The sequence below is a fragment of the Coptis chinensis genome, chromosome 2 (genome assembly GCF_015680905.1).
Source record: "Coptis chinensis isolate HL-2020 chromosome 2, ASM1568090v1, whole genome shotgun sequence".
NCBI classification, from domain to species: Eukaryota; Viridiplantae; Streptophyta; class Magnoliopsida; order Ranunculales; family Ranunculaceae; genus Coptis; species Coptis chinensis.
The window spans coordinates 12,970,783-12,994,491 of record NC_141457.1 but is presented as its reverse complement, the minus strand read 5'-3'; the positions used below and the strand labels follow the sequence as shown (position 1 = coordinate 12,994,491).

General features: G+C 42.1%; 2 protein-coding genes and 2 pseudogenes across 3 annotated transcripts in view; 3 read left to right on the top strand and 1 right to left on the bottom strand.

The window, feature by feature from the left end:
* The first annotated feature begins 2,519 nt into the window (after positions 1–2,519).
* LOC147514956 (14 kDa proline-rich protein DC2.15 pseudogene) lies at positions 2,520–3,310 on the top strand (annotated as a pseudogene). The gene has a single exon (XR_015209751.1). The product of XR_015209751.1 is annotated as a 14 kDa proline-rich protein DC2.15 pseudogene (transcript).
* Positions 3,311–3,674: 364 nt separating this feature from the next.
* Positions 3,675–4,235, top strand: LOC147514955 (uncharacterized). The gene has a single exon (XM_086592753.1). The coding sequence runs from the start codon at positions 3,675–3,677 to the stop codon at positions 4,233–4,235; it is 561 nt and encodes a 186-aa protein (XP_086448879.1).
* Positions 4,236–12,510: 8,275 nt separating this feature from the next.
* The window catches only part of LOC147514953 (uncharacterized), an 18,366-nt gene continuing 7,167 nt past the window's right edge, over positions 12,511–23,709 (bottom strand). Inside the window, exon 2 of the mRNA XM_086592752.1 lies at positions 12,511–13,115. Coding sequence (XP_086448878.1) covers positions 12,511–13,115 — 605 coding nt within the window. The remainder of the gene's footprint in view (positions 13,116–23,709) is intronic.
* On the top strand, positions 14,962–17,961 carry LOC147514954 (importin subunit beta-1 pseudogene; annotated as a pseudogene).

The following is a 23,709-nucleotide window of genomic DNA, read 5'->3' as shown; positions in this document are numbered from 1 at the left end:
AAACAATTATTACAAGTATGCTATTGATTCCCAAAAAATTGAATTCGAAATCCCAAACTTAAACGACCCGGCTAGGTCGTTTGGACTAAGTCCCAAACGATTTGGCCACACCGTTTGGGACTTAGTCCAAACGACCCGGCCACACCGGTCAAGAGCCCAAAAAACAGATCTTTGAATTTTTTTTCAAAGTTCAAATCCCAAACGACATGACCACACCGTCTGGACTGAGTCCAAAACGATGTGGCCATGTTTTTTGGGATTTGGACTTATAAAAAAATCGTCACACCGTTTGGATTTAGAAAAATCCCCAACGATATGGCCACACTGTTTGGACTAAGTCTCCAACAATATGGCCACACCGTTTGGACTTAGTCCAAAACGATGTGGCCATGTCGTTTGGGATTTGAACTTTGAAAAAAAATTCAAAGTTCTGTTTTTTGGGCTATTGACCGGTGTGGCCGGGCCGTTTGGACTAAGTCCCAAACGGTGTGGCCAAGTCGTTTGGGACTTAGTCCAAACGACCTAGCCGGGTCGTTTAAGTTTGGGATTTCGAATTCAATTTTTTAGATACCAATGACATACTAGTAATAATTGTTTTTTTTTTTTAGATTTTTTGAAACCAATGACACACTTGTAATAATTGTTTTTTTTTGTGGGAGTCCGCCCAACGCAAATTGGGGTCCGGAAGTAATAGGACCCTTATATAATTGGAAAAGTACTTATTTCGTACCGAGCCTTCCACCCCAGACCCAAATCACAACCATATTACTAGGACAATGAAAATTCCAAGAGGCTAACCTTAGCCTTATTACTACATGTCTACATACTGCAAAGTTGCACAAATTAAATTAGTTAAACAGGTCTTCAGAGTTAAAAATTGATTTAATTACTTCTAATTACATCTCCACAAATCCGTAATGGTAAACGCGTGAAAGTTGGGAAATATATGGTGTCGACTGACTAGCATTGTAGTGAGAGTGTGAGACTGAATAGTGCCGGGTAAGGTGGAAAATTTGCGCTCAAGCAAGGAAGCAAGACAATATGGAATTCCACATGAAATTATCAACATTCTGGCTGTCATAGCACGTATTATGAAATTCTTCATTGAGGACAAAATATCTTTTATATATCAAACAAAATAAAGAACAGGAAAATGAAAAAGTCAGTTGAACACGTAAGAGTGGGGGTTACATTGGCTGAGTGGCATATGAAGTCTACTGTTTAATTTTTCCCTAATAGCATTTCCTATGCAAGTCAATATTTTCCTCCTCTTATCACCTTCACGCAGGCAATATTTTTTCTTCTTATCACTATTTTAGTAAAAAACAAGGTGAAGATGCCCAATGCAAATGTGAAAAATAATCTCGGACGGGATGTTGGATTCCGTCTGGAGGTTTTTTGATCGAGACGGAATGTAACATCCTGTCTGGTATTTTGTCAGAAGTTAAAAAAAAACCGAAAAAAATCGAAAAAACACGCGAGATGGAATGAAACATTCCATCCGAAAAAAAAACCGATTTTTTTTTAAAAAAACACACGAGACGGAATCCAACATCCCGTCCGAAGTTCACAAGTTAGCTACTATCTCAGTTGAAAGTTTCACCCTAGAAATGACTTGGAAAAATAGTCACCATCTTTTTCACCTCTGCATTGGGCACTGGTTTTGATCCGAAAGGAAGTGAAAATTTTCACATCCCCCTCTTTTTCACTTGCATTGGGAATGCTCTAACAAGAAATTAAAGTTGTCCTCTCGATCAACCATAGATTGCGCAAGTCTAATAGCTAATATTGGGATACTGCAGTGGTCTAATGCATAAAATGATATCCGGCTAAATGAACAGGTAATAAAACCACTGAATTGATTTGAGCAAGTTGGGGTGAAGAATTAAAACTACAAAGCAGTATACTTAACAACATATAGCTTATGTTGGTTATCAACTAAATATAATAGGGTTAACTCCATTAACTTCCTTCCTCAATTATCAACTGAAAACAGCTAAAGTTAGAGTTAACTGATCAGCCCATCGTATTTCAGTCCATTAACTTCCTTCCAATTTTACTTACCCACTCATCAGTTTGTACTTCATATGCAAAGTAAAACCAAGTGAGTAGATTTGAGTATTTGACTGAACAAGTTGGAACTTGGTTCTATCAATAAGAAGACCACACAAGTTTAATTAACCAGCTCCAGCTCTTTACTATTAATGACACTATGCCAGGAGGTAAGGGACCGCTCCAACCCGGCCTACTTGCTTATCAAAAAAAAAAAAGGCTTAATTAAAGACTTTTAAGCTATAATATACGAAAATCCTTGTGATGGGAAGATTGCAGATTGTCGATACATGATCCCCACCCCACATATATCCAAATATAGGAGCATCATATCTTGTCCAGCTAAATCCATGGCCACTTAGCTTGACATTAGAGAAATTCTATTCACCCATGATTTTACTGCTAATCTTATATCAAATTCAAACAAGTCACTCGATCTCCTTAAATCCCTATAAATAGGCACCCTCACTCATTACTCATTATATCACTCAAGCACCTCTCATCCCGAGTCCTACTAAAAGTATACTACAAACAGTTAATAGGAGATCGATGGGTTCCAAAAGCCATGCAGCAGCAGCTCTTTTCCTCGCACTCAACCTCCTCTTCTTTTCCCTAATCACTGCAACAAGCTGCCCTTGCACTAAGCCTCCTTCTCCTAAGCCAAAGCCACCTCCATATCCTCCAAAGCATACTCCGACTCCTAGAACTCCACCTACACCTAAGCCAACGCCAATGCCAACGCCTTCAACTCCTACTCCGACTCCTAGAACTCCACCTACACCTACCACGGGTACATGCCCAAGGGATGCGCTAAAGCTAGGTGTTTGCGCCAACTTGCTTGGTGGATTGATCGGTGTTGAGGTAGGTACTCCTGCGAACAGCCCTTGCTGCACCCTCATCCAAGGGCTTGCTGACCTTGAAGCAGCTTTGTGCTTATGCACTGCTATCAAAGCAAACATACTGGGTATCAATCTAAATGTCCCAATATCCCTCAGCTTGATTCTCAACACCTGCGGAAAGAAGCTCCCATCTGGTTTCCAATGTGCCTAAGCAATTATGACTCCTTTTTTACTTGTATTGCGTCTATATATAATTTTGTTCCATTAGTGGGACTTCTTTTAGCCAAGTATTGGCATTGAATATCCTGTTGTTTTTCTTATCAATAACTCAATAATTTCTCCTTTGATACATTGAGAAAGGTTGAAGCTGATATGTAAATCATTTTCATTAATAGTTATGGATTTTGATTGCCTCGCAACTTCCAGTCTGCCTTCATAATATCCAAAAATGATCAGCTGCTTCCAATTGTGACCGATATGACAATTTTCTGTTCAGCTCTCTGATATTTACGAAGAAATAATTGCATTTACAATTTGCAATTATTAAAGACCTTGTGATTCGTAACTAGCCAGCCAATTAAAGTAACATTTAATTTCTAAACTCTAAATCCAGGTTCTTATGGATCCCTGGCCCACATTTAACTCTACAAACGTAGGTTTTCAACCCTGTTTGGCTGCCCAACTAAGAAGCATCCTTGAGTCCCTCCAACAGACATCAATTCTGAGGAATATGAAGCTTGGGAGGACGAGAAATGTCTGGTCAAGTCTTGGCTTCTTGATGCAATGACCAAGGACATCAGGTCAATTTTCCTCCGCTTGTCTACGGCCAAGGAAATCTGGGAAACTGCCAAACAAACTTACTCTGTCAGCCAAGATGCATCAAAGGATTATCAGTTATATTGTGAAGTAATTTCTGTCGGCCAAAATGGAGGTTCTATTATTCTTTATTTTGGAAAACTACAAAAATTATGGCAGGAATTTGACGCTATTGAAGATTGCACTATGGAGTGTGCCAATGACATTAAGAAATATACCACAAAGGTTAATTCTCAGCGTGTGTATGTTTTCTTGGCCGGTCTTGATCCTCATTTGGATGGGGTTCGTGGTCGTGTTCTTGCTATTAAACCACTTCCAGACATACAATCTGTTTATGCCATGGTTTGTGCTGAGGCAAATCGTCAGGATGCTATGCTTGGTGGGACATTTAATGAAGGGACTGCTATGGCGGCTCGAAAACCTTTTGCTCGTCCTGAGTCAAAGAAAGGTGTTCATAAGTGTACCCATTGTAATGGTGATAACCATGTAGTTGATACCTGCTTTAAGTTCCATGGCTATCCAGATTGACATCCAAAGGGTAAGATGGCGTCTCCAATGTTTTCTAACTCTAAGGCAGAAGGTGTAAGTTTGAAGAGTCATTTAGTCACTGCTACCGAATTTGTTGCCCAGTCAAGTATGTCTAACTCTGCTCTTAGTCTTACTGCTTTTACTAGAAATAGTGATTGGATAATTGACACGGGTGCTACTGATCATGACTTGTGATCGCTATAAATTTAGCCATTTTTCCTCTAGTTGCTCAAAATCAATCATTACTAATGTTAATGGTGTGTCATCTCCAGTTATTGGTGTTGGCATTGTACTTTTGTCCCCTACTTTATCTATCCATGATGTTTTATTTGTCCCATCACTAAACTGTAACCTTCACTACACCAGATTTGCTTAAATAGGACGACCTGTTGAGACATTATTCCTCGTCTTAAATTTAGGACGGCCTTTTGAGTCCCAAAAATGAAAAAACCCGTCGCAAGGCTTTAGCTCAAATAATAGACGACTTATTCTTTTGTCCTAAATTTAGGACGGGCAAAAGTATCTCTAATCTTCTTCAATGTCGTCGCCATTCAATTAACATTTTGCCTTATTCAATTCGTCCAGCTCCAGAAACCCTTGTCTTGCGCTTCTTCTTCCTCGAACTCACTCCACTTTTTCTTTTATTCTCTTCACTTCCTACTGTTAGATACAATTTTTTTTCCTTCTTGTTTGCACGGCTTCGTTAAGGCATCTTTCACTTACTTTGGATTAAAGAGATCGAAGGTTGTCAGGTTTCTGTCCATCACCCTTTTTTCTCTTTGCTTAAGCATGCTGTAAGTACCCTCTGTTCCATACTACAGAGCATGTGTCCGCATGGCAGGACGTCTTACTTCAGCTCGTCCCACAACATCAGATCGTACCAACGACCCAAAGACCCGTGTCGTCACCCAGAGCGATTCTGACCATTCATAGAAAGATATCAACTAGTATAATCATGGAGCTCAATCAACGCCACAATCAAGGAAACTTTAACTTTGTAACAACACACTAATGGCGAATCATCAAGATGCACACAAGGTGAATCTGCAATCCATAACGGTTCAAGCACACATCTATAAATACAAAGAGATGAACTACGTAAGGCTTGATCCAAGTTGACCCCGAGAAACTTGATACGTAGGCAACTCTTATCCCAAGAAGAGTGTAGCCATTCCTTATCCAACAAATCAATCAGGTCGTAGTCCCAAAACAACCAATATCTACATTGGCGCCGTCTGCTAGTTCGTTTTCTTAAGAAAAGAACAACCACTCTTTTCTCAAGCCCACGAAGCTGGTCAGAAAAACCACAATGGATCCCAACCTACAAGCGTTGGCAGATCAGATGAAGACACTCCAAGAAGCCTTCATCACTTTGCAACAAGAAAACCAGACAATGCGAGAGCAGGCTAACTCCAACGCCAACAATGGCACCACAGAAGCCGGGGAGCACAACACCGTTACAGCCCTAACCAACACCACCAATCAACGTTTAGAAGACTTCGCACAAAAATTAGAGAAGTCAAACGAAAGAGCCAACGCGATCCAGATCGCTCAGAAGATGTTAGAAACGTACAAAGCATCACCATTAATCCAAGATATCAAAGACAAACAGCCTCCTTCAGAGTTCATCCAACCAAAGTTCCCATTGTACGATGGTACCTCCTGCCCAGGCGAGCACGTAGCTCGCTTCAGCCAAATCCTAGCACTCTACAGCCATCCTAACTATGACTACCTGAAGTGCAAGCTTTTTCCAGCTAGTTTAAAGGATGGAGCACTAGACTGGTTTTACACACTCCCTCCCGATTCGATCAACAACTTCGACAGCCTTGCTGAGACGTTCGTTGCAGAGTTCGTCCACAATAGAAAGAAGCGCGCCGACCTGGACTCTTTGTTTCAGCTCAAGCAAGCTCATGGCGAAATGATCCGAGCCTTCCTAGGCCGTTTTAAGAAAGACCTCCTCTCGCTGGAATCAGGACTCAGTGACGGTTTTGCAATTTTTGCGTTCACAAACGCCCTCTTGGACGACTCCGACCTAGCAGGGTCCCTCATGTGCAACAAGCCAGACACCTCAGCCGACCCGTATCACAGAGTCGACAAGTACATTAAGTACGAAGAGTGGATGGCCAAGCGCAAAGGCAAAGAGGTCCTCACAGTTAGCAACGAGCCATACCCTAAGGAAAGCAAACAATATTCAAACAACAACAACAACAAGAGATCCAACGCCAGCAAACCCTCATACACAAAGAGGGAATTCTCTAACTTCTCCAAAATGCCAAGCCAGATCCTAAAGAAGATATATACAGCTCTATACTTCAAACCGAACATCAACAAAGTGATCGCCATACCAGAACATCCATACTGCCATTTCCACAAACTCCACCACCACGACACCAATGATTGTTGGAGCCTCAAGCACTACCTCCAAGACCTAGTGGAGGAAGGCAAATTAAAAGAGTTCCTGCCAGAAAGCGACCTGAGGCACAAACTGGATGCCAAACGCCACAGAAGCAGGAGCCGTAGCAATGAACGACCTGCGAACAACAGGAATAGAAGCAGGAGCAGATCAACCCGACGATCTAAATCTCCAAGTCGGTCAAGGCACAATAGGAGACAACACTCCTCCGACTAAGATGAGGACAAAGTAATCAACATGATTACATACACCTCAAAAGACGAAACCTCAGGTCGGGAGAAGCGCAGAAGAGTGGGAGCAATCCAAGAAATCTACCACCTCTCACACAAAGTCGAGATAATCAACCCTACCGACCCTAAGACGACAATAACAATTTCATTCACAGAAAAGGATCTAGACAAGGTGTGCCTACCTCACAATGATGCCCTGGTAGTGCATGTCAAAATCAATGGTTGGACAGTCAAAAGAGTCCTCATCGATCCAGGGAGCTCATGCGACATACTTTTCTATCAAACATACAAGGACATGCACCTGCCGGACTCGGTTATGATAGAGTCCAATGCACCGCTCTATGGGTTCAACGGAGACCGTACAGATGCCATCGGAGACGTAATCCTACCAGTCTCCATTGGCAAAAAAGAGGACATGGTCAAAACTTCAACACGCTTTAGTGTGATAGATATCAGGTCGTCCTACACTGCTATTCTAGGATGTCGTTGGATTCACAAAATCCAAGCAATTGCATCAAACCTACACCAGGTCCTACGATTTCCTGGTCTCAGAGGCATCATGGAGCTCAGAAGCAACCAACTAGAAGCTCACTGATGCAATCAGGTCAGCACTACGACCTCACCCAAGCCTAAGGTCGTCGAAGCTAAGGACGTCCCAAAAAGGCAGGATCCTCAAACATCCAGCCCTCCAGCAACGGCGTCAGAACAACTCAAAGGAAAACAAACTCAAATAGAACCAGGAGAAAAAGTCAATTTGGGCACAACTGATGACCCAAAATTTGTTTATGTAGAGGCTGACTTAGACCCCAAGCTCAAGGAGCAGCTTGTCAAATTTCTTTCTCTCAATAAAGATGTTTTTGCTTGGTCGTATATCGATATGCTAGGAATCGACTCTCAGGTCGCTTGCCACAAGTTAAATGTAGATCCAACCGTCAAGCCTATCAAACAATGACCTTGGAAACTAGCACTCAAGTTTCAAAAAGCCATCAACGAAGAGATAGAAAAGCTCAAAAATGTTGGATTCATCAGAGAAGATGTCGAGTACCCGACCTGGCTTGCCAACATAGTAGCCGTTCCAAAGAAGAATGGTCAGATACAACTCTGCATAGATTTCACCAACATCAACAAGAACTGCCCAAAAGACAGCTTCCCCCTACCAAGAATCGACATACTGGTAGATCAAACTTGCGGTCATGAGTTCTTATCGTTTATGGACGCATACAGTGGATACAACCAAATACCACTTGCAGAAGAAGACCAGGAAAAGACGTCTTTCATAACCGATCAAGGTACGTTCTGCTACAACGTCCTACCATTCGGCTTGAAAAACGCAGGAGCGACCTACCAAAGATTGTTCACCAAAATGGTCAAAGACTTGCTAGGAGACACTATGAAGGTCTACATAGACGACATGGTGGTCAAAAGCGAAAAGGCAGGCGACCACATCTCCCACCTACAAAAAGCCTTTGAACGACTTTGACAAAACAAGATAAAGCTCAACCCAGCCAAATGCGTATTTAGAGTAGCCTCATGGAAATTCTTAGGTTACCTCGTTTCACAAATACACATTGAGGCAAACCCAGAACAGATACGAGCTCTCCTTGAAATGCCATAACCAATGACAAAGCAACAAATCCACAAGTTATTTGGCATGGTTTCAACCCTCAACAGGTTCATCTCAAGAGCATTTGACAAATGCAGACCATTCCTGTAAATACTCAAAAAGGGAGCAACATTCACTTGGACAGATGAGTGCCACAAAGCCTTCACCGACCTGAAAGCTTATTTATCAATTCCACCCGTCCTGCCCAAACCAGAAGAAGGAAAAACACTAGGGTTGTACCTTTTGCGAGCATGATGGAGTCAAAAAGCCAGTCTACTTCACTAGCAAGACATTGGCAGATGCAGAAAAGCACTACTCTCCGTTGGAGAAAACAATGCTTTCTTTACTCTACTCAGCTCAGAAGTTCCGACCTTACTTCCAATCTCACAGCATCAAGGTCATCACTGATGTACCCATCAAACGAGATATTGAGTTCTAACAACAAAAAGCGCCCGCGATGGCCAAATGGGGTGAAGAACTCGAGAGAACATCACATCGAAGTTCGTTCCCTTAAGCGTCGCCTCGAAAAGGCAGTCATTGCTGATTTTTTGGCAGATTTCCCCATCGAAGGCATCAACTGGGAACCTGAGCCAATCACTTCACTCTATTAACAAGCCACCCCAAACACATGACACCTCCACATAGATGGCGCATGCAATAATAGTGGTAGTGGACTGGGGGTTGTATTAACTTCACCAGAGGGAGCCCAGCTACAGAAATCAATCAAAATCGATTTCGCAACGTCCAACAACGAAGCAGAATACGAAGCATTGATCACAGGCCTCCGCATGGCACAACAACTACAAGTCTCAAAGCTTAAAGCTTATAGCGACTCCCAGCTAATCGTTAAGCAGATCACCAAGGAATATGTCACGAACGGAGCAAACTTGGCAAAGTATGCTCAAGTCATCTATGACATAATCAGCTCATTCAAAACATTCTCCTTAGAACATATTCCTTGAGAGGACAACAAACATGCAGACAGCTTGGCTTTCCTAGCCTCCAAAACACAAGAGGCATGTCCGACCACAGTCTACATTGACATTTTGGAACGACCTGCTTACCAGAAAGAAAGTATCAACAGCCTCACAGATTTCCAGCCCTCATCCGAAGAAGAGATCAATCAATCTTGGATGGGCCCATTCCTCAAGTTCATCTTAAATGGTGAGATCCCATCAGAAACAAAAAATGCTCATGCAATACGATTCCGAGCCCCAAGATACACAGTGATCAACGGAAGACTATTCCGCAAATCAGCAGGAGGACCCCTCCTAAGGTGCATAACTCCAAGGGAGGGACAACTCATTTTCGACGAGATCCACAAAGGTGAATGTAGCAACCACGCAGGAGCAAGATCACTGGCACATAAAGCAATAGCCCAAGGGTATTATTGGCCAGGCATGCATATTGAGGCAAAAATGTACGTTCTTAAATGCCTCCAATGTCAAACTTTTGGCCACAATCATCTAAGTTCAGCAAAGGAATTGATCAACATAGCCAGCCCATGGCTTTTCCACATGTGGAGGCTAGACATCATGGGACCATTCATCCCACAAAAGAAATCAGGACTCAGATACATCCTAGCAGCCACAGATTACTTCACCAAGTGGGTTGAAGCAATCCCACTAGTCCAAGTCAAGGAAGTCAATGTAATCAACTTCATCTGGACCAATATCATCACTAGATTTGGTCTATCAAACACCCTTGTCATGGACAACGGAACCCAATTTGCCGGCACACAAGTCAAGGTTTTTCTACAAAAATGGCGCATCACTCAAGCATTTTCTACACCTATATATGCACAAATCAATAGACAAACGGAGGCCACCAACAAGGCAATCAAAGAAAACCTCCAAAAGAAGTTGGAGAGCAAGAAAAGCCAATGACCAGAGCAGCTCGAGAGCATTCTATGGGCATACAGAACAACAGGCAGAGCCAGAACAAATGAGTCTCCTTTAACACTTTGCTTTGGAACGGAAGCGGTAATACCATTAGAATTCACACTCACAACCACACGTTCTGACATAGTCGAGTCAGGAGACAATTACAGCATTTTGGCAAAAGAAGTTGATCTCCTCGAAGAAAGAAGAGAATTTTAGCTGCAATATCCCTAGCTCGGTATCACCAAACAATCCAACGATCTTACAACAAGAAGGTTGTCCCAAGATCTTTCCAAGTTGGCGACCTAGTCCTCAAAAAGACTTTAGCACTAGCCAAGCTCGACCCAACATGGGAAGGCCCTTACATTGTTGACAAAGTCATTAGAAATGACGCATACTGGATCAAAACCCAGCTCGGTGATAGGCTTCCCCGACCTTGGAATACAGCTCTCCTTAAGCACTTTTATCAATAAGTTTTTCTCCAACTACATAAGTCAATATGAATGAAATTTCATTAATACTTTGAATGCAACTATCATTTTTGCATTACATGAGCACCTTGCATTTCACACTACACAGCCCGACTTAAGACATCACAGTGTCAGGTCGGATGTCAAAGACGGAGTCCAAAATGACTCAATAACAACAGCCACGTAGTGGTTAATTTTCAATCAATTCAAACCAAGGTCCCCCAAAATGACCCTAAACCAACTTAATACTAACTCCAGGATTAAGTATGGTTCAACTGTAATTGCTACTCAAAGGCCAATTATCAGAAAAAATTCAATCTAGGGGACCTCCAAAAGGACCCCAAGTCAACTTACAACCTCACAAAAGGTTTAAGACAGACTCAAATATAATGGCCACTTAAAGGCTAATTATATCAATCAGAAGTTCCCCCAAAAGGAACAAATCAGGGCGTACACCTGGGGACAAGACGAAACCTAGGTGCTAACTACGCAAATACATCAGGTCGTACTCAAACGCTCTACCACCTGATATAAAAGACAACCTAGAAAAGTCAAGCAGTTCATTAGGACTAGTATTATGCAGCACAGGTCGTCAAACAACAAATCAGTAGCAACAAAGGCAATCACATGCATACTTCAAACCAACTTCAACAAGTAAGTAGTTTAAATATTTCTACTTCAATACAAAATCGGTTAGATACCGAGGCCCCCAGGTTATCCCGGGAAAACGACCTCAATATATATATATATATATATATATATATATATATATATATATATGGGTTTAGGGTTTATGTATCCCACTTTCAACAGACATCTTAAGGCGATCATACTTCTACCAAGCCGTTATATGCAATCTCAGCTCATTCAGCAACGGAACGCAACCTTTTGCACTCAGCGACCCATTGCTGAACCTCCAGCTTTGCAGAGTCCAGAGCGGGTTGCAATAGAGCCACTTTACCACCCAACTGTTGCACTTGATCCCTCAGCCCTGCAACCTCAGTTCTGTCCACTTGTTGTTCATCCACCAGCCTGCTACAAGTTTGCTTGCTGACATCCAGCTCCTTTTTGTAATGATCAGAGATAAACGCCATATCCTTTAGCTTCCTATACATTGCCATAACCTAAGAAACAAGATAACAAATATAGATATTAGAGTGGATCAAAATCAACAAGGCCCAAAAGAAGCAAACTCAGAACGGAAGAATACTCACATAGCACAACGACCGTTCCATCTCCACCAAATTCATTTCCAGACCCTTATTATCCAGTTTGCGCCTATCCCCGTCAAACACAATACTCTCCAACAACTCCCCACCAACCAACTTGGACTTGAAGCTACAGTCACCATTTTCAACAAACTTCTTCAGCCCACTATAAGGGTCCTCATACATAACCATCTTATCAAGGACAGCACTGTCACTATTTTTACTTGGGTCCGTACTTCCTGACCCCTTGCCCTGCTCAGCAACAGGCTCAACCTCATCAACTTTCTTCTTTCCACGGGCCTCAGCCACCCCATCCTCAGCAGCCGAATCAATCAGGTTCATCCTTTTCAGATGAACTCGACCTGAAGACGAACGACCTTCAACAGCACCAGGTTGGTTTTCAGACTCAGTTCGGGCCTTTTTAGCCCCCTTCGACTCAACCACTTCAGAACGCCTTTTCAGATTAGGCTTTCAGAACAAAGTGGGAGCATCACCCTCCCTACCAACACTGCCACCTGCAGTACCACCAACACTTCCCACACCCACATCTCCAGAGGAGAAGCAGTTGGATGCAGAATGATTTGCATCACCAGAGGAGAAGCGGTTGGACGCAGAGCGCCGTCCATCCCCCAGCTCGGAACGTTGGGATGCCAAACTATTTGCATCACCCAACTCAGAACGTTGGGATAACAAACGATTTGCTTCACCCAACTCAGGACGTCTGGAAGGCATCACCCCTCCAGCCGTCCTCACTGCGCCAGAATGGTGTTCAGCGACCCTAGCAGACGTCCTAGCTCTACCAGAATGGCTGTCACCAGCACCTTCACTCCTTTTCATTCTAGAAACAGGTGCCTTCTTTTGATTCTCCCTCACCATGGCAAATTCCAAACTAGAATCAGAGATAACAACCGCAGCTTTGCAAGCCCTCGCCTTTTGCTCCAGCCTCTTACGGTTGACCTTCTCCGCGCCTCTTAAAAAATGTGCAACCTCCCCCAACAAAGCATGTTTATCCTCTAAACTCAAACAAGCGAACCTTTCAATAACACCGGCCTTAGTACGAAAACAAATAGTGATCTCTGCAAAAACAAACGAAATAAATCAGAACGTCCAAATTATGATATATCATACACACATTACGACCTAAAACCAACGACCTACCAGGCAACTTTATAGCCCGATTTTCAATCTCCAAACCAGGAGGACAATATCTACCCGCAGTCAACAACGGCCTACAACTCCAGTCCTCCTTACTCACCCCCACGATAACAGGAGACTTCCCCTTATAAACATGAAAACTGAAATTCATAGCACCCGACCTCCTCACAACAAAGTGCTCCATCACATCCGATAAGCAAATGTTATAGCCGTTGTCATTAAACAAGTCCAACATATGGAGAATCCTCCAGCTGTTCGTCACAAATTGACAAGGGGCTTTCCCCAAAAAGTTCAACACCTCTACAGTAAGACAGGAAAAAGGCAACCTCATCCCAGCCTTCAACTGCCTATAGAAAATAACTACTCCTCCACCCCAAGGAATGTAGTCGCTATGAAACAAATTCCTCTCTCCCCTTAGGTCGTACATGACCAGGTCAGACTCCACCAAGCCAAACTCCTCCCTCAAAGCTGCATAGCAATCCTCCGACTTAGGCTTCCTCACATCCACCGTCTCCAACGATGAAGCCTCATCACCACTACGAACCCTCTCCTCAACTTCTTTGTCACTTACCGTTCTCTCTCTAAATTTACCAACTTCAAGCTCACCACTCAAACTATCACTAGTCATAGACATTACACAATCAAAGAAAGAAGGAAAGCTCAAATTTTTAAGTTGAAAACACGAACCTGATGGCAAGGGATGAGAAGTTTTTTCTTTGTTTTCTTTCCTTTCCTTTCGCTTTGGATATTTCCTTTTTTTTCCCTTTGGTTGAAAAGTGAACAAACAAAAAGCTTTTACAAGTTAAAAACCCCTCAATTGCCCAAACACCTCGAGACAATCAAAACGTTTCGTGTTCCCAAAACCTAAATCATTACACGCCCATAAATCACCGTAACTTTGGGCCCACAAATCCAGCCCAAACTGTTCCCGCACATTCCCCAAAACCTTTCAAAACAGAACAGCTGTCAGACATGTGCTTTCAAAACTTTACTTTTTAAACCGTTTCTTCTTCCAAGCAATAGATGTCCACAGAACGAATAAAAAAATAAAGGGGGCTGTGTACGTACCCTCCGTTCTATACTATAGAGCATGTGTCTGTATGGCAGGACATCTTACTTCAGCTCGTCCCACAATATCAGATCGTACTAACGACCCAGCACCCAGGTCGTCACCAGCAGCAGTTATAGCCATTCGTGGAATGATATCAACTAGTACAATCTTGGAGCTCAATCAACGCCACAATCAAGGAAATATTAACCTTGTAACAGCACACTAATGACGAATTATCAAGATAGCACACAAGGTGGATCTGCAATCCATAACGGTTCAAGCACACATCTATAAATAGAGAGATGAATTACGTAAGGCTTGATTCAAGTTGACCCCGAGAAACTTGATACGTAGGCAACTCTTATCCCAAGAAGAGTGGGCAGCCATTCCCTATCCAACAAATCAATCAGGTCGTAGTGCCAAAATAACCAACATCTACACATGCCTTTTTATGTTAATTCAATTTCGTTTTTTGGTTTAATTGAAGTGGGGGTTTTCAATTTTCTAGGTTTTTAAAATTAGGGATTTCAACATCACCTATTGTAAGCTAGTTATTTTATTGGGAAACCACTGGTTTGATTAGATGTTAATCCTTGATATTGAAACAAAGGAAGGTAGGGCAGATGTTGTAAAGCTTTAAGACATTTGGATGTTTGATTTATGTGTGAACTTGTAGTGGGTAAGTGATAAACTGTAAAAATGTGATACTCGCAGGGATGGTGTCACACATGATCTTTTCGCAGCCCAACTGCTCAATTGATTCCATCTTGTTCATACTTCATCATGATCCTTCAAATTCTGATGAGGGTTCTATGACATTTGTAGATATTGCGGAGTATAGAGTTGATGACAATGATGTTGAGTTTTTCAGTTCATGTATGCCCTCTAAGGGGAGCTTTGGTCATCGCAGGTTGGTAGTTGTGTGATGATTTTTCCTAATCAAGAAACACAAATATTTTGTTGATGATCAAAGAACAACTAGAAGTATTGAATCAATAAGAAGAAGAGATTTAGAAGATGATGAGTTGAACCACGTTCTTTAATGGCTGCCTACGTATCCTGTGTATAGGAATCAAACTCAAAGCGTAGTTCAACTATTCTATTTATAAGAATAGATGAGATTTCCCAATTAGTGTTTAACTAGGAAACTGTCTCTTGTTAAGTATCACCTTGATGAATAGATGAGGTTTCCCAATTAGTGTTTAACTAGGAAACCGTATCTTGTTAAGTCTCATCTTGACTCTTCTAGAAGCCCCATGTTTCCCAAGTCAAATAGGTCTCCTTTATTGACTTAAACAACAGAAAAATATGTTTAGGTTCGGAGTCGTAGTTAGAGCTCCGAGCCTAGTAGTTGAGCTCCGGATTTGGAGTTCATAGTTAGGAGTTGGTTATACGAACCTACAACTCCAACTAGTTCCGAAGCCCACGAACCTGCTCCGAACCTATTAGTTGAGTTCCGGATTTAGAGTTCATAGTTAGGAGTTGGTTATACGAACCTACAACTCTAACTAGTTCCAAAGTCCACGAACCTCTTCTTCTTGTCTCACTTCCGAACCTAGGAAGTAAGAGGATTTGGACTTGAAGTGTGTTATGGTACTTTCTACCCACACCAAGACCATATCCGAGCCTTACGAAGATGCTACCATGTGTTACATATCTATTTGCTAAAATATGCACACACAGATGCCCCCCTTTTTTATTCATGGGTTGTGAATCAAACCCTTAAGGAAAAAGGCCGGGTAAAAATGTACGCGACATCTTATGCCTCAATTTTCTTTGTGGAATATATCGGCAAAATTTCGCATTACTTTAGTGCAAGGAACTGTAAATTCGGACCTGCCATGACCATGCCCCGAACCTTGTATATTAGGCCGAACCTGGTGAAAACCGGTCCTACCATGCCTTGTGATGATCCGGACTTGAACATTAGGAACCTGGTGAAATCCGGACATACAATGCCTTGTGATGACCGGACTTGAACTCCTGCAAGTGCAACTGGAACCGAGCCTCATAAAGCGTTAATTGTTGAGCAGAAACTCATTTAGGTTCGCACGCGTTCATATTATATAACCCGTAAGTGTAACTTTTTTTTTTTTTTGTAGGTCCGGACATGGACCCTTGAACTTGGGCTCACATCCCATAAGCCCATAACCGAACCGTAACTTGTTTATGTTCTTTCTTCACTTGGTTTTGGAGGTGGAAATCAAATCGCAGCTCACAAATCCGAATTGACAACAAAAGTCAAAGTGTCAAAACAAAAACCACACTCATTGCCTTTGTATTATCTTCAAAAGAGCAAAAGATTATGGTGGTAGGGTATTCTCACTTGCAGCAACTGTCATGAGCGAACTCATTCATAAAGATCCTACTCGATTTCTGTCTTAGATCTTTGCTGATTTGCAATGGCTCGGGATCGGGGATGAAGGGGCTTGGAACCTTGCAATGGCTGGAGGAACTTGCTTGGGTTTGGTTGCACGGACTGTGGGAGACGATATTGTCCCACTTGTCATGCCATTTATTGAGGAGAACATAACAAAAGCAGATTGGAGGCAAAGGGAAGCAACTACATATGCATTTGGTTCGATCATGGAGGGACCATCTCCTGACAAGCTCACTTCTATTATGAATGTCGCTCTAAGTTTCATGCTTAGCGCTTTGATGAAAGATCTTAATAACCATGAGAAGGACACTACTGCCTGGACACTTGGAAGGATATTTGAATTCCTTCATGGCCCAACGATGGAAAGTGCCATAGTTACCCCGCAAAACCGCTGTCGACAAATTGTCACGATTCTTGTCCGAGTATGAAAGATGCTCCAAATGTTCTTTGAGAAAGCCTGCGGTGCTCTTTATTTTCTTGCCCAAGGTTATGAGGATTCAGGCTCGTTGTCCTCCCCTTGACTCCTTTTTCCGGGACATTGTCCAAGCACTTCTCGATGTGTCCCACGAGAAGATGCCGGAGAGTCACGCCTCGAACCCGGCTGCTTATGAGGCATTAAATGAAGTTGTGAGGGTCAAGCATCGATGAGATCTGCTCCCATGGTTTTGCAACTTGTTCCTCTCATAATGATGGAGCTTCACAAAACGTTCGAGGCGCGAAATCGGCATCTAATGAGAAGAGAGAGACAGCAGAGTTGCAAGGTCTTCTCTCGTAGGGGTCTGTTTGCAGGTGTTCATACAGAAATTAAGAGCATCCGATGCAACAAAATATCTATTTATGCGAAGACGTGACCCGGATGATGACCCTATTCCTTAGGGTCTTTGATTGCGAAGTGCCACGGTGCATGAAGAAGCCATGCTTGCCATTGGAGCTCTTGCTTACACTGCGGGCCCGGCTTTTGCAAAATACATGCCCGAAGTTTTATAAATATCTTGAGATGGGCCTTCAGAATTTTGAAGAGTATCGGGTTTGTGCCATCACGGTTGGTGTTGTTGGCGATATATGCGAGGGCCACGGAGGATAAAATTTTACCTTCTTGTGATGGTATCATGACACAACTTCTTAAGGACTTGTCCAACAACCGATTGCATCGACCGTAAAGCCTCCGATCTTTTCATGCTTTGGTGACGTATCCTCGGGGATCTTCCGGGGTTTCAAGAATTCTCCAAAGACACGATTCGATGCCATATGCACCCGCAACGCGTTCAAGTACATGCATCCGTCGTTAGTTCATGAAACTCGAAGATCTTGTTGCAAACTACTCATCCGTGTTTAACAATATCACGAATATGCAAGAACATAGGCAGTAGCAAAGAACAAGCTAGTAGCAACTCCAGCCAGAACACCTTGAGCAGTTTTCAGAGTCCGTTGACCATCCTCTCAAATATGTTAGATGAATTGACATCACAATCATAATTTATGAAAATATCCACCAAGATCGTGAATCAACACAAAGCTTTTCCAAAAACTTGAGTACTATCATCTTCGCTGAAAATTTGGTAGAGCAACATTTTCTAAGACTCGAGAACTATCATAGGAAAGAATACACCAATTTCTGCCTTCAATCCAGCTCTAAATCTTGATACCAAGCTAATAAATATGGAACATTTAAAGCTGAAAAACGATCATAAGGGGTAGAAATCGTTCTTCAACAAGGATAGACATAAGTACCGCTTTAACAAAGACCCAAAAAACTGTCACTAGTCCTAAAGATAGCTCCAAAGATTCTCTAATAAAATCTTCAAAAGCTCCAACAATCTTCCCACGCATCAACGTAGGATCACCAACGCCTCTTTTCGGAGGCTTCTTCATAGACTTACAAAGAGCTCTAAACGCCAAGAACGCATCCCTCCTCAGTTTATTCCCAATCTGAATTTTCAAATCATCATCTCTATCCGTCTCTCCATCCGCCAACTCCCCTTTCCTCCCTTCTAAAGCAGTCTTATACATACTAATCTCCTAATACTTAGCATCCAACATATCCTTATCTGCCCAATCCAACAAATCCGCCAGATTCGTAGTCTCAACCGTAGTAGTCTCAAACGCCCCATCATCAGTACTCTAATAGCTTGTTGCAAACTACTCATCCAGAATTGAGTCATCAGTATTCTAATAGCTTGTTGCAAACTACTCATCCGGAATTGAGTCATCAGGAGATGTGAAGCCCACTACTTATCCGGAATTGAGTCATCCGGAATTGAGTCATCAGGAGATGTGAAACCCACTACTTATCCGGAATTGAGTCATCCGGAAGAGAGAATAAAGAGAATCTTTATACTTGTTGAAGCCTTCCTTGAATTCGTTTCCCTGCTGAACTCCTTTTCTCTTTCTATTTGTATAACCCCTTTTAGAGTTCTAAACACTATATAAACCTCCTGTGAGCCTCCATTACCACCTCAAATTTATAGTTAGACTTTTTTCGTGATAATTTCTCCATTAGCGGATCGCCGGACACAAGGTGTTGAACCTATACTTTCTTTGATTGATTGAGAGATTGAGTTCAAAGTGTGCTAAGGTTTGTGTAGAAGAACTTGAAGCTTTGGGTGTCAAGGTGTCAACAACCACGTTTTTCTGTCTAAAGTCTTACTTTCAATGTCTCACCCATCAGCTTCGGGTCCTTTAAATAGCAATGCCGTTTCGGATTCAGTACTGGGCAATGCCGTTTCAGGTTCAATTGCTATAGCAGTTCCAGGTTATAAAGCAATTACCGATGTTTCTCTTTCGACCGCGCCGAAAACTAAAATCCCCACTTTTGACTGGAATATTATCCCATTCGGTGATATTTCGGATTTGGAAAAGATCCGTAACACATTTGCAATTCCAAAAGAAATCAAAATTGAATATCCATGGACTGCCGACCTTGGAACCGATGAAAATCCCTTGATATTCCTTGGACTATCGAAAAGTCGGACTCCAACTCCCCTTGCCTTCGCTTTTTATGGCGGATGCCCTTGAGTACTTCCAAGTCTCGATCATCAACGAGTAATGCTTTGGTTTGTTCGCAATGTCACATACATGCACATATTGGGACGAAAGCACAATATATTGGTGACTTCATGGAGTGATATCATACTTCTATAAACCGATGATCCTAAATAATGGAGATCGCACTCTTTTCTCGCTAAACCAGGAGTTGAACGCGTCATATTATCTGAAGGTAAAACAACGATGACTACCGCGTAAATATGCTATCGTGTAAGCTGGTGGTGAATGGGGTGATGTCACCTTTGATAATAATCGAAAGAGGATCCGGGTCCGCTTTTCTTTGTCAAAGGAGAGAGTGAGCGTGGGACTCCGTCTCTAACTCCGTGGAACGAGATCTTTGTGATAGCCCTTATTGCACTCCCAAACTCCGAGAAACGCCCTGCGTCCATAGTTCCAGACCCATTATTAATCTCAGAGTATCTGACTATGTCACCAATGGAGTTGCAAGCTTTGGAGCCCGGAGTTGGGTATATGGGTGGGAACCCCGAAACTGCTACAACTTCGTACCCAAGGGAGGCCTTTATGGCAAAGAAGGTCCTTGGTCTTATTTCCAAGTCAAATTCTATCATAAAAAAGGGAGCTCCGAGCAAATCAAATAAACCTCCTCCCGAGGTTGTCGTTTCATGGGCGTGAGTAAGGCTATAAAAAAAAACGCATCGAACGAGGAATTGGGCAAGCTTCCAACGCTATCATTCTCGATGAAGATGAAAATCCCATTAGAACCGAAAGTCTAGAGTCGCGTTCAATCCTCGGGAATAAAGAGTACGGTGGAAACACGAACCTTCAACTTTTCGTTTATGATACAAATAAGTCAAATGTTGAAGTGGGTGGTGACACTATGGGGTAGATAGTAATGTCGAAGTTCCCTTTGGTCGATATTGAAAATGTGGACTTCATGCAATCCGATCCGAATTGATAACGAACCTCGAAAATGTGGAACAAACCTACTCTACCAAGATTGTATCCGACAATAACCGTGTTCCATCCATTGAGTCGAATAAAAGGAAATCTCCTTCTCCATTTCCCAAGATGAGGACATTCGCTTTTAAGGAAAAAGACTAAATCGACATCTTTGAACTCTAAACTTACTCCAAACCCATTTGTTCCAGTTCGAGTGCTTGGATTACCGAGAGAATCCCTTGATTATTGACCAAGATACGCTTTTAAGGACCCGGAGTTGCTTTGGGATTGGTTGAATCTATGAGGCTTCCCAAATAGAAAGCAAAACATAAAAGAGTATTTGGCGAACGGCAGCCCGAACTAATGTGTCGACATATGTTGAAGGTAACCATTTTGTACTTCAATTTCGACATCGTTTCGGTTGTCTTTTTGTTTATATACACTAGCTCTCGATACATAAATTGTAATTTTTCCGCACTCTGCAGTTAGCATGGATGCATCCACGACTTATGCTCTATTGCGTAAGAATCAGGATGAAGTGGATAAATTCACAAGAGAGAAAGATGACTTGACGAAGCAACTCCTCATATCCAACCAAAAGATTAAAAGATTAGAAGGTGATTATGATATAAGCAAGAGGAAGAATGAAAGCCTAGCCGATGAGATTGAGTAGGTCAGAGCCGTTCAGAGAGATCTTAGAAAGACTAGAGAGAAGAACAAGAATCTTGAAAGAGACCTTGAATTCACCAAACTTGAGCATCAAGAAGTTCTTAAAGTAAAAAACAACTTAGCCGAACGAGCTTCCCACTATGACGGCTGTCGTGAGGCATGGCAAGCTGATCGAAACCGTTTGAATGGCGAGTTTGCAACGTTGAAGAATCAGAAGATGTATTATGAGGATAAAGCCACGGCTTTACAAAAAGAACTGGACCCTTTAAAATCCGAGCTATCCGAAGTTAACAAAAGTGCCGCGTTGACAGAACTAGAGTTGATAGGCTCTCAGTTGATAAATAGGAAATTGGGAGAATCACTAAGCAAAGCTAACGCAGAGCTTGAGCTACTGAGAGATCAACTTGCATCTCCTTCCAATTCCTTGCTTGCCCCAGTTCTGATTCTCGAAGTTCTTGAAAGGAGCGTAAAGGAGGTGAACGAATTCTACACCGAGCTAGTTGATGTGGTCAGTTATGAAGCATACAAGAATGGTATCTCCACCGCTTGTCGCGTGCTTGACATTCTTGAACCAGAGTACGACAAAGCGATATGGTGAGAAACTTCGATCAAGCTTGGGCATCCGGAACCCTCCCTCATGATGATGACGCCTCAGTATCCCGATCTTGAGATTGATGTTGACAAACTTCAAGAGAAGCTAGAGGATGATTTGGCCTCACAAAAGTATCAACAAGGTTCGAGGGGAAGGTTTGGAAGTAGGTTTGAAGAAGACCATGATCTTGAGATGTGCATGAGGCGAGGAATTGATCGATAACTTCCTGTAGCCCTGAAGAAACCTCGATTCTCGTCCGATAAGTAAATCCTTAAAATGCTATTAAGTTGCAATTTACTTATCTATTAGTAATTGACTTTTGATTAGCTATACTTGAGTATTTATTTTGAGTGAAACTTTGCTAAATTTGATTCAAAATAATTAAGTATGCGTGCTATCAAACGTGGAGTTCCTGACTAGCTAGGAAATGAAATTCCGAACTTGGACAAGTTCCAAACGTGGAGTTCCAGACTAGTTAGGAAGTAGAGTTTCAAACGTGGAGTTCCTAATTAGCTAGGAAGTGGAGTTTGGAACTTGGACAAGTTCCAAACCTGAAGTTCCAGGCTAGCTAGGAAGTGGTGTTCTTTTCTCCTTATTTGCATAAATATGTATACACAGATGCCCTACTTTTCTGTCATACGATGGTTGCACATTCGACCATTGAGGGAAAATGACAAAAGTGTTGAATTATATTTTATACAAATTCATATTCCGCATCTTAGAAAAACAAGGTTTTGTAGGAAAATAGGGTTTGTCCCTGTGTCAATTCCTGTAAATACCTTTAGTTTTGTTAAGAAATAAGACTTTGTAGGAACGTAGGGTGTGCCCCTCAGATTATTTCTGTAGAGTCCTTAAATGATCGATATCTAATGCATAAAAGCGACACTTATAAGCATAAGGCATTAGAATTGGCGCTTTAGCTAGATAAAATCCAAGCTAAGTGTAAACTTTCTTAAGCACACACATGGAATAACATATGAGATCTTTCACTCATTATCCAAAGAAAGCTTTCTTAAGGTTCTGATACAAGTGTGGCCAACATATGGGATCTCGCACCCAACATCCAAAAAGTATCCCAACATAAAAATAATAAATTAAAAGAAACAACACTCTGAAAAGAGAAAGATAACTTTTATTAAAAATACTTGCGGAAATTCGCAGTGTTCCATGGGTAACACTCTAACAAAGAGAAAGATAACTACTATTGAAAATACTTGCGCAAGTTTGCAGTATTCCAAGGTTTAACAAAAACTTCACCATCCATGGATTTAAGATAGTAACTACCATTGCCAACTATCCTATCAACGACATACGGACCTTCCCAATTAGCTCCTAATTTCTTAGGCACGGGGTCCATACGGAGGACCAAATCCCCTTCCTTGAAAGATCGAGGTCGTGACTCTTTTATCAAAGACCTTTTTCACCGGTGCCGATAAGATGCCGATCGTGAAGGGCTGCAGCAGATTCTCTTTTTTCATCCAACAAGTCTAATTCCCGACAAAGAATTTCCTCATTGTCGAGGGTGAGTACTAAATCTGAATTCTGGGTAGTGACCCTCATCTCAGTAGGAAGGACAGCTTCGGTACCATAAGTGAGAGTGAAATTAAGGTGATTCTCCAGTCGAACGTCGAGGAGTTGTTCGGTAGGCCCAAAGTACTTTAGGCAACTCCTTAACCCACAATCTGCTTCTCTCCATGAGTTTCCGTTTTAAATTATCTAAAATAACGCTGTTAGAGGCTTCTGCCTGACCGTTACCTTGAGGATATCCAGGAGAAGAGAAAAGTTGCACAATGCCCCAATCTCGGCAAAAAGCGTGTGTTTTGGTGCCCCGAAATTGTGTCCCATTATCAGAAAGAATGACTTTAGGTAATCCGAACC